General features: G+C 43.3%; 1 protein-coding gene and 1 long non-coding RNA gene across 6 annotated transcripts in view; both read left to right on the top strand.

The window, feature by feature from the left end:
- The window catches only part of svopl (SVOP-like), a 22,307-nt gene extending 7,443 nt beyond the window's left edge, over window positions 1-14,864 (top strand). For 2 of the 5 annotated variants that reach the window (XM_048235566.1, XM_048235564.1), the window contains 8 exons: window positions 8,747-8,875; window positions 9,206-9,279; window positions 11,020-11,216; window positions 11,779-11,890; window positions 12,766-12,847; window positions 12,934-13,023; window positions 14,098-14,235; window positions 14,752-14,864. In XM_048235566.1, the coding sequence (XP_048091523.1) occupies window positions 8,747-8,875; window positions 9,206-9,279; window positions 11,020-11,216; window positions 11,779-11,890; window positions 12,766-12,847; window positions 12,934-13,023; window positions 14,098-14,235; window positions 14,752-14,763 (834 nt within the window). In that variant the 3' untranslated portion in view covers window positions 14,764-14,864. Of the gene's footprint in view, window positions 1-8,746; window positions 8,876-9,205; window positions 9,280-11,019; window positions 11,217-11,778; window positions 11,891-12,765; window positions 12,848-12,933; window positions 13,067-14,097; window positions 14,236-14,751 lie in introns of those variants that run through there. The other 3 variants (XM_048235568.1, XM_048235565.1, XM_048235567.1) reach the window with 3 other exon arrangements.
- LOC125288878 lies at window positions 1,260-5,961 on the top strand. The gene is made up of 3 exons (XR_007192540.1): window positions 1,260-1,471; window positions 2,090-2,202; window positions 5,804-5,961. It is a non-coding gene; the product is annotated as an uncharacterized LOC125288878 (long non-coding RNA).
- Window positions 14,865-16,105: the final 1,241 nt, after the last annotated feature.

Genomic DNA, 16,105 nt, shown 5'->3' with positions numbered 1-16,105 from the left:
TGTAGCTGAGGGTGGAGGGGAGGAGGGAGAGAGTTCAGCATCCTTACAGCTTGGTGTATATGAAGCTGTTGGTGAGTCTGGTAGTCGGAGGCGACAGGCCTGTACCTCTTCCCAGAGGGCCTCAAACAGATTGTGAGGGGTGACTTGCAAACAATTTTTGGTAAAGGTGAAAATACCAAATAACAAATGATCCTTCCAGCTGTGTTCACTATCGCTGCAGGGCTTTCCTGTTGTATTCAGTGCAGCTTCCGCCCACACAGGATGGAGGATGCTCTCAATGGTGCCTCGGTAGAATGTGGTCATGATGGCTGGTGGATCGCCTGAGTTTTCATAGGAAGTACCAAGACACCAGTGAAGCAGTGTTGGTGGTCCAGAGAGGTCTTCGCTGATGCACCCCAGGAATTTGGTGCTGCTCGCTCTCTCAAGACAGACAACAAACAAACAATTAACAAATAATAAAATAAACTAGAAATGTAATGCCAGATTTCCTGAAAAGAAAAACATTGAATCACTTAATCGTTGAGTTCATACAAACCCTCGTACCAAAAAACCTTGTGCGTCAAGGCGTTCTTGAGATATAACACTCAAGGTGTTTTTGACCTTGACATTTGACCTTTGACCTCCAACATCAATTGACTTCATCTTTGAGTCCATACAAACACTCATACCAAATTTCAGGCTTGTATGTCAAGGCATTCTTGAGATCACGCTCAGAGCTTTCATGGACTTGACCTTTGACCTCCAACATCAACTCACTTCATCTTTGAGTCTATACAAACACTTGTACCAAATTTGAAGCATATGCGTCAAGCCGTTCTGGAGATATAATGCGCAAAGCATGAGATATGGCTGTGACTTTTATTTTGACACACGGAAAATACTTAAACAGGATGTGTAGTTTTAGGGAGCACCAGGTTGTATGCATTAGAAGCTGAGACAGTTGGATTCACAGGTGACACCTGTGCCAGTGTTCTGATCAAGCGGCAACATTCTAATTTGAACAATGAAGCCTACCCGAAATGCGAAAAAATTGCAATACATGAAAATCCGCTAGGGACAGGTCCCAAAGGGAGCAAATGTCCATAGACCCCCATGTTAAAATGTCCGTTTTCACAGCATAAATGCTTTTACAGGTTGGTCCCATGGACTTTTTATTGTATTTGTTGGTAGTTTCGAGTGCCTGACAACTGTGAGGGGGTGAATTTTTTTCTAACTTTCGTTAGTTTAGATCGCATTTAGATATTAAATGTATGAATAATTAAGGGCGTGGTCAACTTGATTGACGGCTGGTGTCGAGGCAGCAGACGACGTCACTAGCTGAGTGGAGGAAACTCCGAAATTATGTCTTGGCTGTGATCCTACACACCACATCCTTTCTGAAAATGTTTATTCAAATGTCTGACAAAATGGGTTGCTATTAACTGAAGCCTACTAACCGACACTTTAAGAAGACTTCGCTCCAGTTTTTCAGGTAAGTGACATTCCACTACTATTTCACGTAGATGTTAGCATTATAGCATCCATGTTAGTGGGCATTGTAGCAGCTACTATAGGCTATGTTAGCGTCAAATCATTTCAAATAAGTTTTTGTCGAAAATGATGACCGAATGGCTGAAGCACACACATAAATTTAGTTAACTTGAATAAAGTTAACGTTAGTGAAAACCGATTGTGCTCCCATTGTGAGCTGTAGCAGCTAACGTTAAGCACTTTAACGTTAGTTCATAAACATACTGTGGTAACAAAGCATGTGTTCTCGTCAAAAAACCTTTTGTAAATACTCTCTGTGTGAATGCTTACTCCGTTGTGAATTTATATAGTCTTTGGGTTGTCACATTTAAGATAGAAAAGCGTTCGTTCAGATGATAACTTCAGCCGAAGCATTAGCTAGTGGAGGTAAAATTGTGAACCAATATGAACCATTGACTATATGTTGAACATGGAGCTGATAACGAGCGATAACGTTAGCTAGTCACCATAACTGTTGTTAGTTATAACTGACGTCTGAAACTCTTATTGATGCCGTTTATATCTCTATATCGTATTTGTTAAACACAAATTTGAAACAACACTTCTTGTCTATGCAAAGTTTCCCTGTAGGTGATCCAGACAGGCTGGGTGCTGGAGAGGGCTCTGGACTCCTAACTTCACTTCTCGTCTGTGCAGTCGACTCAGAAGCATGACTTCAGTACTGATTCCGTGGTACTTTGACATTTTTCATACATTTAAATGGAGCAACCTACTGGATTCAATAGTCCTAGCTGTCTATTCCAGACATGGTTAGCATACTGAACAAACATGAATGCATTTCAGACATTTAGAGTGGCCTTTTATTGTGAGCAGTCCGGGGCATATCTGTGCAATAATTATCATGACCTCTTTTGATAGGTCACACATGGAAAGTAGCCTTTAAATCAGCAGGTTTTGGTTGGATACAGATTGGATAATTAAAGAATATGGCATCAGTGACTGGCTATTGTTTGACTGGACCTTGGCCTAACTGTTAATAACTACCTCAATGGGGTGTAGATACAGTGGGCATCGCTTTCAAATGGCCACTTCAGTCGCGCATTACGAGGCGTGAAGCTGCGTGAAGCTTTAGTACCACTTTCAGCCACTGTGCGTCGGCTCTGCCACTGTACATCGCTTTGTCAGTAGCCTGACTGCGCCCTTCTGAAAAAGCAGGAGGCTAGGCTACCTTTAAACTTAATTGTTACCGAGAGGAATCCCAGCCTACAAATTCAATAACAAAATAAATCGTAATTAAACATTACCTCGATTAAGGCTACTTGGGTATGGCTTAAGGCTTGACTACACGGTGGTAGCGAAAATCAAAATCTGCTTTTGATAGCTTACCGGTGCCGCTCCACAAAACGAAAAAATATCTTAATTTGCTGTCTATGTTATTGTCAGTGTTGGGGGTAACGCAACTATGCAAATCAAAACAGTGTCTTAATTTGCCCTACTTCTTGACTGCAATGTAGTCAATTGACTGCTTGACATGTCATTTTTATTTTTCTGTACAATAAACAAATACATCTGTTTTATGCCGCAGAATTACATTCATATTTGGCTGACTGCAGACGCGCCACTTCCCTCCCCATATTCCAAGATTAAGATAGTATGAAGTGCTTTTTGTATAGGCTACTATCATAAAAAAATCGTTAAAACGAATAGCTATTTGCAATTTGACAAAACACTGGTCCTCATTTTGCGAATGCGAGGATGATCTGAGCCTGTTGCATTTAGTTAGATGTCCGAGTCACGTGTCCCCATGCCTACATTTTTGTGAGAAGCATAGAGATCGTTAAAAACAATAAAGTATGGCTCTCCGTTTAGGACATCGAAAACTTATATTTTTAATAGACTACCGTCGAAGATGCTGACTTGCAAAAGCCTCGGGATAACACGTTATCTCCACTATCATCAGTCATGCCCCTTGATCAAAGTGGGGAATGAAATAAAAGTTTGAGAACCACTGGCTTAACAAGTTACCTTCAGTCCAGAACACAGAATCTGTTGCAATATTCTGATGATCGGCAAATGTTTGTTTTCCAAAGTAAGAATTTCACTTCACCATGCACCTTCGACAATGAATAGCTCATTACACTTGTTACTGTTAAACGTAGGCCTACCTGGTATCATTACAAACATTATTCTGTGTCCTAAAACTGGCATATTAGTGTATTAGAACTATATAGAATATTAGTGTTGGGTGAACTGAAATGTTCTCAAAGTAGCCTTATGGCTGAAAGCTGCTTGGGATCCCCCCGTCAAGCAATATAACCATACAAATGCGCTTCCTGCACTCATTGTTTCAAAAGGAGTAATTATGGCTTTGTCAGAACTGAAGAGCTGTGGGCTGACACGCACGGTATGCCCAATGAAAATAAATTAGCATAGCGCAACACAACACAGACCCGCTTCTCTCAAAGCGTCAGTCACTGACATGAACGCGAAACACAGAACCCGCTTCTCTCACGGCAGTCACTGACAGTAGCCTAGAATAAATGCATGGGGAAAAACACTTCCTCATGACAAAGACATCGTAAAACACTGAAAGTTAATATTTTGTCACTAGCATCATACATCTGTCCTTTGTCAAATGTATTATGTTCCAAGTAGCCCTATCGTAATTCTGCTTCATAAAGTTGAACAAATACATTTGCTTATTTCACAGAAAAATATAAATAGCCAGTTAGGGTCTACAGTGCAGAGTTGGTAAGTTATGGTAGGCCAACTTGCAGTGAACATACAAACAGGGGAAATTCTTTCTCTTGTAGCTGAGTGGCCTCAGGTGCGCATTTTTAGACATAAGGCCGAACATGCAAGCCAATGAAGCGTGCTCTCACGACAATCGCCGTTAAACTTAAATAGGTTAACATCACTCTAAGTTCGCCTTCAAGCAAGGAAAACGATGATTTGAAGACATCTGTTTCGTTGGAAGGGCAAGGGGTAGCAACAGGGCAACGCAGAGACAGGCCCGATGGCAGGGGCTGTTATGAGAGTATTAAAATATGGGATATTCTACGGAAAAACATTAAAACAGCAAGACAGCTGGGGAAAGTTAAAATACGTGATAAACACGGAAAAGTTGGCATGCATTGTTTCGGTCCCTGTGCACAGGGATTATTTGTCATACTATTAATCACATATGATTATTTGTGAAATTGTGCAAACAGGCTAACACATTTGAAAAGGAAGGACTGGTAGCATGCAAGCTCACGGGGAAAGATTGATTTAAGAACGTTATCACGGTGTGTGGCTGTGGCGCGGGCGGAAGACAGCGACAATTGGCAGGGAGGGTCATGTCTTTTTAACAATTCTGTCGGAGGGTCATTGAACAATTTCTAGCAGGAAAGAGAGGGTCATGCAACTTGCAACTGAAGCACTCAAAATTCCTCCGGTGGCCCCTTCAATAAATAACGAACAGTCCCTAGATTGCTGCTGGGCTATATGTCTTGGTTCATGTCTGTTAACCACTCATTGCTGTCAAACGCATAGCCTATCTCGCGGTTGCATCTATTACAAACATGCAATGGGAACGTCTGGGATTGGGGAGAGCACTAAATGCTCTACTGAATAAGCACAAAGTCAAACCTTTAAATGAAAAACACTCTTTAATAATCAAAAAAATAAAATAAACCGCTAATGAAGTAAAAAGTGTCTATCATCGTTGCACTCAGAGAAAACCAGAATGTTTAATTTGTCCTGCGTTTCTTCTATGGCTGCAAATGGGATTCAATCGCAGTTAACCAAATATTTCTTTATTAGGGCAGGGCAGGCATATTTCTGGCTATTAAATTATTTCTAAACCAGTCTGCTAAAGTCTGTAGTGAAGTCTGTGTAGGGTTTTCCAGGCTCCATTTCTTTTTATGAGACACCCTGCTCACTTGAGCCATCTACCGGTTGTTTGGGTTGTTGCAGCGTCTCACTGGAAAAAATACAAATTAAAGTCGCATTGATACCAAGATGATCCCCGCCGCGGACCGCGAGTGAAGCTGGCCAAGTCGAAGCACTGCCCACTGTATGAGCTTACACTGTTCCACTGAAAACATTAAAATACAAGAAATGGTTGTTCTACAGAACTTTGAATACACCAAATTTGGTTTTGCTTATTGCCTGCATAAACAGGACATGTGCAAATAGTTGAATATGCCTGTCCTGTCCCCATTCAGCTAAGTGTTCTGTGAGTTTGTTCATTATACATATTGGGAGTATTTTCTAGCTTAATTTGTGAGCACTTGTTCATAGTTTGCAGTAAGTTCAAGGATGTGACATATACCAATATTTCTGTTTTCAGATCTGGAACATTTTGAAATCCTACCAGATGGGGCACAAGTCATTGAGCAGTGGCAGCTTCTGACTTCTGACTTCAAAGACTTTGTTCACCAGCAGACCCCTTGATTACCTTTATTTACAGCATTTGCATCTGTCAGTCTTTAAAGTGATCTAATATGTATTGACTATGTACCAGCTTAGTACATATTAGTTTTGTTATTTTAGTTTCACAAATTCAGTGGTTACCTGTAATGCTCAAGATATACAAGTAAAAAATCACCTTTACTTCTGCATCTGGGTCTTCAATTCAACCTACTGACTGAAGCTGACAGATTTGTATAAATGTTTTTGAGAGCACAGGCAATTTGGTTTGATAGATAGATAGATAGATAGATAGATAGATAGATACTTTATTGATCTCCAAGGGGAAATTCAAGGTCTCAGTAGCATACAGACATCACACACAACATGCACTTACAGCAGAAATGGTAAATATAAGTATAAACATATAACAAAACTCCACTGTACAATAGACAGTTGAATATAAAAAGACTAACTAACAAAACTAAATACTGGCATGAGTTTTAATGTAATTCACAGTTCAGAAAAGTTCCATAAACATTTTCAAGTTCAGTGCCATCAACAGTAAGTTTGCTTTCTGATATTTAAAGAACAGAAATGGGTTTGGCATAAGGAAAGGGTAGGTCTAACATTCATCAATAGACATAAAGTGAAATGTACTGTATAGTCTCAATGGGTTCAATATCACCACACCCCAGCCAAACCACTTCACCTGGACCTCTAGTCCCAGGTTAAGAGCCCATAGACCTCCTTGCCGCCTCCTCCCAAGGAGATCAAGATAGTGGATTCCATCCACTATAATAAATAAGAAAAAGGAAAGAAAGAAAGAAAAAGTCTGTGTTAACTTAGTCCAACTCAGTCCAATGGCATGATGGCGCTTAGTTTAGTGTCTCAGGCCAACCCGGAGGATTTAACGGTAACGTTTTACGTTATCCCTGGACATCACTGAAGCAGTCTGAAATCGTGGGCGATCTTGCAGATCAGCAACTCGGTGGACTGTTGACAGCGACAGTTTGTTGCTCCATGAGAATGCAGAGTTCTTCAACGTTATGGTAACATTAACGTTAGTCTGCTCAATCCAGACCCCAGGCAGTTGGTACCGCAGCTCGCAGGTCAGCAACAGCTCGGCGGCTGCGGCAGGTCTTTCGCAGAGTAGTCCAGCTGTCCCAAGAAATCCCCTCGACCAAGTGCAGCACCTCTCACGGATGGATGGAAGGATAGAGGCCCAGCTAGCCATATAAGTTACAAGCTCCCAACGGACTAACGTTAACGACATCAGCCGACTTGGAAGCGGTAAAAGAGCTAAGAATAACACGAAAACGTTTGAAAATAACGTAAACATAACATAACGTAACGTAACATAAAGACAAAAAACCTTTAACTAGACAAATCAATAAATAAATAACATGACATAAAATTACGAACATTACATAAAAACAAACAAAAACATGATGCCAGACGGAGTGGCGTGTCTCTGGATGGATGTTGTGTGTTTGCAATTTGTCTGAGTCTGTTGTCTGTTGAATGTCTAAAACCCAAAGTAAGAATGGCCCTCTCAAGGGGAGAGGAAGCGGTCCTCCTATCTGCACAACTGCACACAGGTGCAGCTCATCAGGTCGTTAGGTCCTGAGCACACCTGAAAACACGTAGAAGGAAAACAAACAGAAGGCCTAACGAGCAGAAGGCGTAACAGGCCGTCACAGGCCGTCACAACATAAACACACACACACACACACACACACACACACACACACACACACACACATACACATACAGCATGACAAAGATAAAGGATTTTTCAAAAACATAGACACGTGAGTACATAAACACAAATTGAATGCCACAAACACAAATCATGATTTCCTTAAATTCAGTTATGCTTAGGGATGGAACTCTTGAAGAGTTTTCAGTCTAGACTTTCAGGTCTGTTGTGTATAAACAAACCAGATCACTAGTTCCAATATGTGTCCTGTATTCTAACCAGATCACTAACCAAATCACTAGTTCCGATATGTGTCCTGTATTCTAACCAGATCACTAACCAGATCACTAGTTCCGATATGTTTCCTGTATTCTATTCAGATATGTTTCCTGTATTCTAACCAGATCACTAACCAAATCACTAGTTCCAATATGTGTCCTGTATTCTAACCAGATCACTAGTTCCGATATGTGTCCTGTATTCTAACCAGATCACTAGTTCCGATATGTTTCCTGTATTCTAACCAGATCACTAACCAAATCACTAGTTCCGATATGTGTCCTGTATTCTAACCAGATCACTAACCAGATCACTAGTTCCGATATGTTTCCTGTATTCTAACCAGATCACTAACCAAATCATGTTTCCTGTATTCTAACCAGATGTGTCACTAGTTATATGTGTCCTAACCAGCAGATCACTAGCCAGATCACTAACGATATGATCTGTATTCTAACCAGATCACTAGTTCCGATATGTGTCCTGTATTCTAACCAGATCACTAACCAAATCACTAGGTTCGATATGTGTCCTGTATTCTAACCAGATCACTAGTTCTGATATGTGTCCTGTATTCTAACCAGATCACTAGTTCGACAACCAGCTCCCAATCCAGATCACTAGTTTCAACAGATCATAACCAAATCACTAGTTCCGATATGTGTCCTGTATTCTAACCAGATCACTAGTTCCGATATGTGTCCTGTATTCTAACCAGATCACTAGTTCCGATATGTTTCCTGTATTCTATCCAGATCACTAACCAAATCACTAGTTCCGATATGTGTCCTGTATTCTAACCAGATCACTAGTTCCGATATGTGTCCTGTATTCTAAGGAAACTCTCTGTTCTTTCTTTTTGTCTCTCTCTGTCTGTCGCTCCTCCTCTCCTCCTCTCTTCAGTTCATTCCAGAGTCAGCCCGCTTCCAGGTGTCTGTTGGGAATGTTGCTGGTGCCATGGAAACGCTGCAATGGATCGCTCGGCTCAACGGCGCAAAACTCCCCCCAGGAGTGCTGAGGGAGCCTGTGGTGGTGTGTACACACGCACACTCGCACGCACGCACGCACGCGCACACACATGCACACACGCGCACACACACACACAGACACACACACTCACACACACACACACACAAACACACGCACGCACGCGTGTGTGCGCACTTTAAATGTATGTGTGTGTGTGTGCAGGTGTGTGCGCACGTTAAATGTGTGTGTGTGTGTGTGTGTGTGTGTGCAGGTGTGTGCGCACGTTAAATCTGTGTGTGTGTGTGCAGGTGTGTGTGCACGTTAAATCTGTGTGTGTGTGTGTGCAGGTGTGTGCGCACGTTAAATCTGTGTGTGTGTGTGTGTCTCTTTCAGAAAGAAAGGGGACACGGCTCTGTCCTGGTCAGCAGCACCTTCAGACGCACATCTGTACTGCTGTGGTACACATGGTAACTACACACACACACATCTGTACTGCTGTGGTACACATGGTAACTACACACACACACACACACACACACACACACATCTGTACTGCTGTGGTACACATGGTAACTACACACACACACACACACAAACACATATACACACACACATTACATTACATTACATTACATTTGGCTGACGCTTTTTTAACCAAATCGACTAACAACATGGTAAACAGTTTAACATTTATAGCAATTCTCAACAATTTTAGGACAATTTAAAAAACGGTAGAGTACAGAAAGAACTCAGTGAGTGCTGTTTTTAACAGTTGAGTGTCAGTTCAAGACGGCTGGTGAGTGGTAGGATCAGCAAGACTTGTTGTAAGTGGTGCTATGAGAGGAGATGTTCTCTAAAGAGCTGGGTCTTCAGGAGTTTTTTGAAAATGGAGTGGGATGTCCCTGCCCTTGAAGGAACTGGCAGTGTGTTCCACCAACGAGGAACAACAGATGAGAAAAAAGTTTGATTGGCCTGAGCGCGTGCGGTGGTAGAGCTAGGCGTCGTCGTCTGAGGAGCGAGCGGTCTGGAGGTAGCGTATGTCTGTATGAGGGCATTCAAGTAGGTGGGAGCAGAACCGAGACTACTTTGTAGGCAAGCGTTAGAGCCTTGAATTTGATGCGGGCCGCCATAGGTAGCCAGTGTAGCTGGATGAGCAGCGGGTAACATGTGCCCTTTTGGGTTGGTTGTAGACCAGGCGCCGCCCCGTTCTGGATCATCTGAAGGGGTTTCACTCGCGCAGGCTGGGAGACCTGTCAGGAGGGCGTTGCAGTAGTCGAAGTCGTGAGATGACTATTGCCTGAACCAGAAGTTGGGTAGCATCTTGTGTCAAGTAAGTCCTGATTTTCCGTGATGTTGTAGAGTGCTAAACGGCATGCCCGAGGCGACTGAGGCAACATGATCTGAGAAGTTTAGTTGGTTGTCGAGAACAACTCCTAGATTTCTTGCAGTCCTGGTAGGTGAAACAGACAGGGAGTCAAATTTGATGTTGATGTCGTGGTGTATGGTAGGTTTAGCTGGGAGGACCAGCAGTTCAGTCTTTGAGAGGTTCAGCTGGAGGTGGTGTGCCTTCATCCATGTAGCTATGTCTGAGAGGCAATCCGAGATCCATGCTGAAACCAAGGGATCATCAGGTGGAAAGGACAGATAGAGCTGTTTGTCGTCTGCATAGCAGTGGTATGAGAAGCCATGCGAACGGATAATCTGTCCCAAGGAGGTGGTGTAGATAGCAAAGAGAAGGGGCCCAGCACTGAGCCCTGGGGACCCCTGTGGTGAGATGGTGAGGTGCAGATAACTGAACAAGCCATGATAATGCTAAACGAAGCGTGAGGTAGGATTCAAACCAGGAGAGAGCAGAACCGAGATTCCCATGTTAAGGTAGTATAGAGAGAAGGATGCGGTGATTAACCGTGTCAAAAGGCAGCCGATAAGTCAAGCAGAATGAGTACTGATGACCGGCGGTCACCCTGGCTTTTTTAAGGCTTCTGTTACAGACAGCAGAGCCGTTCTGTAGAGTGGCCGCTTTTGAACCCAGACTGATTTGGATCCAGAAGGCACACACACACGGCATTAAGACTACCTTTGTTGTAGACAGAATGGGGGGTCATTGTGGGGCCACATTTTACTGACATGTATGTAAAAAGGACAGGGAGCAATTATTCTGTGTGTGTGTGTGTGTGTGTGTGTGTGTGTGTGTGTGTGTGTGTCAGGTTTGTGGCCTCCTTCTCGTACTACGGCTCGGTGTTGGGCAGCTCAGAGCTGCTGGAGAAGAACTTGCTATGTGTGACAGATGCAGACCCGCACACGCACATCAGACATGACCAGCAGGGGGCGCCCTGCTACTGCGTCCCCCTCACCAACGACGACTACATCACACTGCTCTTCAGCAGCCTGGGAGAGGTGGTGTGTAAGTATCTCTCTTTCTCTGTCACTGCCTTTTCTCTTTAGGAACACACACGCACACACACACACACACACATACACGCACACACACACACACACACACACACACACATACATGCGCACACACAAGAAATAAAGAAAACATTAATTGTATTGTAGTTTGTATAAGTATAGTATAAGTATATATACTCTTTTGATCCCGGGAGGGAAATTGGGTCTCTGCATTTATCCCAATCCGTGAATTAGTGAAACACACACAGCACACAGTGTACACACAGTGAGGTGAAGCACACACTAATCCCGGCGCAGTGAGCTGCCTGCAACAACAGCGGCGCTCGGGGAGCAGTGAGGGGTCAGGTGCCTTGCTCAAGGGCACAACAGCCGTGGCCTACTGGTCGGGGATCGAACCGGCAACCCTCTGGTTACAAGTCCGAAGCGCTAACCAGTAGTGTGTGTGTGTGTGTGTGTGTGTGTGTGTGTGTGTGTGTGTGTGTGTGTGTGTGTGTGTGTGTGTGTGTGTGTGTGTGTGTGTGTGTGTGTGTGTGTGTGTCCGTGTCCCTCTATAGTGATCCCCCTGAACATCGGCTTGCTGAGTGTCACTGGTAGGAAGCACAGCATGGCTCTGGTGCAGCTGCTCTCTGCTGCCTTCTTCATGCTGTTGAATGTCTGCTCAACTATGTAAGACACACACACGCACACACACACTTTCTCTCTCACTCACACACACACACACATTGACAGGGAGTGAGTAATGAGAAACCCTAAACTCTTATAAAGGGCTCCATTCAGTCTAAACCTGTTCGAAACAAACAGGGACGTGCCAATGTACAGTACCTCACAGTTCAGTGATGTCTACTGCCCTCCTATGGTGGAAGCCTAACAGGACAGCATCCTACAGTACATGTTAAAAGTCAATTAAACAAGTTTCTGTCTGTCTGTCTGTCTGTAAGATACATAGAGTAAGAGACAAGTCAGTTAATTCAGCATGATCTGTGGTTTACCATTTTAATGCGATTTTGGCTAGTGGTATTTTTGTAATATCCTTAAGTTCAGTACAGTGGTATCTCTACCATTCATATCTCTCTCTCTCTATCCATATCCCTCTCTCTCTCTCTCTCTCTCTCCCCCTCCCTCTCTCTCTCTCCATATACTGTTGCACTGTTGGACTGCTTTTTGCACCTTCACCATGACACTCACTCTCTTGAGCACCTCACCATGCACACAGAACTACAGGCTAGTCCCGGCCCTGTCACTGGAAGCGTCTCATGCTAGATCACCCTCAAGCACACTGTGGATTTTCTTTATTTAATTTATATAGTATATTTAGTATTTCGTTTTGTTAGTTTTTCTTATCTTCTACTGTCTCTATTGTACAGTGGAGTTTTGTTATATGTTTATACTTATATTTACCATTTCTGCTGTAAGTGCATGTTGTGTGTGATGTCTGTATGCTACTGAGACCCTTGAATTTCCCCTTGGAGATCAATAACGTATCTATCTATCTATCTATCTATCTCTCTCTCTCTCTCTCTCCCTCCCTCTCTCTTTTGCAGGTTTGGGTTCACAGTGCTGCTGTTCTTGCTGCGGGCAGTGGTGGCCATGAATTTTAATGTGGTGTATATCTACACTGCAGAGGTGAGCCTCAACCCAAACACACTGCGTCCAAGTAACTTATCTGTGTAATATTCCTATGTAATGGTTTGTGTGTGTGTGTGTCGCAGGTTTACCCCACAGCGGTGCGTTCCATAGGAATGGGAGTTTGCACATCCTGCAGCCGCATTGGAGGCATGCTAGCACCTTTCATTGCACAGGTTGGTCTCTTTATGGAGGCATGCTAGCACCTTAATTGCACAGGTTGGTGTATGTCTACATCGGTGTGTGTTGTCTAACTGTGGCAAGAGATCAGTCACCCTACCCAGCCTTGCACCCAGATCTCCAAACCGGCCGCTTGACCGAAGACAAAGAGCAGACTTGACCATCAGACTTCCTCCCCATCAGACCCATGTGCTTCATGACATCACGCACACAGGTGCCCCATACACTAGTGCTTCACCTCTCTGGGGTCTCACTCAGGTCACCCTCTCCTCTCTTAGAGGCCCCTCATACAGCTCACACATTGTGCATGGCTCCAGTGGCCTCATGGCGAGCCATCCCGCTTCTGAGGGTCAGAGCGGTCACCTCACTCAGTCAGAGCGGTCATTTCACTCAGTCAGAGCGGTCACCTCACTCAGTCAGAGCGGTCATTTCACTCAGTCAGAGCGGTCACCTCACTCAGTCAGAGCGGTCACCTCCCAGAGTTGACCATTGGTATGGCAGTCAGAGATCGTAGTTACCGTGGTGACAGCATTCTGTCACAATAACATAAGGACAGAACAGTTTGAATCGCTGTCCTATTAATTTGCACAGATAGGAGGGATAGTTACTCTCTAACTACTTAAATAAATAAATTCCAGCTCGTTCCTTGCCATCCCTTGCCTTTGTGTCCTGCTTTTTCTTAGCGTGTTCAATACTTTTTTCCTGTGCCATTCCACTTTTTTACTCAACTCTACTGATGAACATTAATGATTGGATTGTTTTATATGTGTGGATTACCTAAGTTATTATTAATGTCTGGTGAAAATTTAATGCGAATAGCCTCATTGGAAGTATACTTACTGAAAAAAATGTTGACGTGTTCAATATTTATTTTCCCCGCTGTACAATAACATAAGGACAGAACGGTTTGAATCACTGTCCACCTGAACACTCTGATATGTGCAGGGGATGTGTATTTGTTACCAAATTTAACACAATTTAAAAAATCTATAAAATATAAATATAAAAACTGATATCTAATCCGTCTCTTTCTTTCTCTCTCTCTCTCTCTCTGTGTGTGTGTGTCTCAGGTGCTGATGTCCCAGTCAGTGTTGCTGGCTATGCTGCCCTTTGCTCTGGCCTGCTTGCTCTCCGCTGTGGGGACACTCCTGCTTCCCATTGAAACTAGAGGACGAGCCCTACTGGTAACCCTAACCCTAACCCTACTGGTAACCCTAACCCTAACCCTAACCCTACTGGTAACCCTAACCCTAACCCTACTGGTAACCCTAACCCTAACCCTACTGGTAACCCTAACCCTAACCCTACTGGTAACCCTAACCCTAACCCTAACTCTACTGGTAACAAACCTGTCTATATCTATACATCTATACGATCCCTACTGGTAACCCTAACCCTGACCCTGACCCTATTGGTAACAAACCTGTCTGTCCATCAGCCTGTCTATCTCCTGGTAAAAAGTCCATCAGCCTGTCTGTCAGCCTGTCTTTCTGTCTGTCTTTCTGTCTCTCTGTCTGTGTCTTTCTGTTGGTAAAACATCTGTTTGTCTGACAGTTTGTCTATCTATCCATCTGCCTGCCTGTCTGCCTGTCTGTCCCATCAAATGTCTGTCTTCCATTTGTGAGTGTGTGTGTGTGTGTGTGTGTGTGTGTTTGAATAATTTAAAATAAAAATTATCAATTAATAATACATTTTAATAACTAACCTTTTTACTCTTTTTGCAGCAAAATTCCTGACACGAGGGAAAATGGATAGCTTTTTCTTGAATTTTTATAGATATTGCTTACACTGGAGAATGTTTATGAACTTGTACAAAATAAAATCATACAGATACAAACACACATCTCATCTGTTTGGATTTGGTTCTGCCCGACAAATGTAATGTGTTTTGACGAGTCACGCTCGTCGTAGTTGTAATAAAGTAGAGCTGTTCTTTGTCACTAGGATCACCTTATCAGGATACAGTTGGTAGGGAAGGCCAAGTAACATGGTTGTCATAATATTGGTAGTGCTGATTGAACAGCTCCACTTAAAGGCACTTTTCCCATGTAGAATGGCCACTAGAGGGAGCTCTTTTCCCATGTAGAATGGCCGCTATGTAGAATGGCCACTAGAGGGAGCTCTTTTCCCATGTAGAATGGCCACTATGTAGAATGGCCACTAGAGGGAGCACTTTTCCCATGAAGAATGGCCACTAGAGGGAGCTCTTTTCCCATGTAGAATGGCCACTATGTAGAATGGCCACTAGAGGGAGCTCTTGCATGGTCTCATAGATATCTACGCCTCTGGTTTCATAAAAACAAACTGTGCTGTCAGCAGACTCTAGGTGCTGAACACTGTAACTGGCATCAGTAAGTAAAGTACATCAACTACGATGATGAAATAGACAGATGTCTGTCTGTTAAGCAAGATCAGTCTCAGGGCAGATCATTGCTTACTAATCTCTCCTTATTGACTACTTACATTATGGGCCCTGAGCACTGAGATCTGATCAATTGCAGTAGGCTGCTTAATAATATAGAGTTAGAGTTAGTATGCCTGTGCTGCTTAATAATATAGTTAGAGTTAGTATGCCTGTGCTGCTTAATAATATAGAGTTAGAGTTAGTGTGCCTGTGCAGTTTAATAATAGAGAGCTACAGTGGGCAGTGCTTCGACTTGGCCAGCTTCACTCGCGGTCCGCGCGTGGGATCACGCGGTACCACGCGACTTTAATTTGTATTTTTCCAGTGAGACGCTGCAACAACCCAAACAACCGGTAGATGGCTCAAGTGAGCAGGGTGTCTCATAAAAAGAAATGGAGCCGGGAAAACCCTACACAGACTTCACTACAGACTTTAGCAGACTGGTTTAGAAATAATTTAATAGCCAGAAATATGCCTGCCCTGCCCTAATAAAGAAATACTTGGTTAACTGCGAGTGAATCCCGTTTGCAGCCGTAGAAGAAACGCAGGACAAGTTAAACATTCTGGTTTTCTCATAGTGCAACGATGATAGACATCATTTGCTCAAAATATAGAGCATATTAACCTCCGTTGCTCAGCCAAATGCCTTCCTGTTAAGTCCTGTTATCATTGTT

Source organism: Alosa alosa, chromosome 23 (assembly GCF_017589495.1).
Source record: "Alosa alosa isolate M-15738 ecotype Scorff River chromosome 23, AALO_Geno_1.1, whole genome shotgun sequence".
NCBI classification, from domain to species: domain Eukaryota; kingdom Metazoa; phylum Chordata; class Actinopteri; order Clupeiformes; family Clupeidae; genus Alosa; species Alosa alosa.
This window is presented reverse-complemented; position numbering and strand designations above follow the sequence as displayed.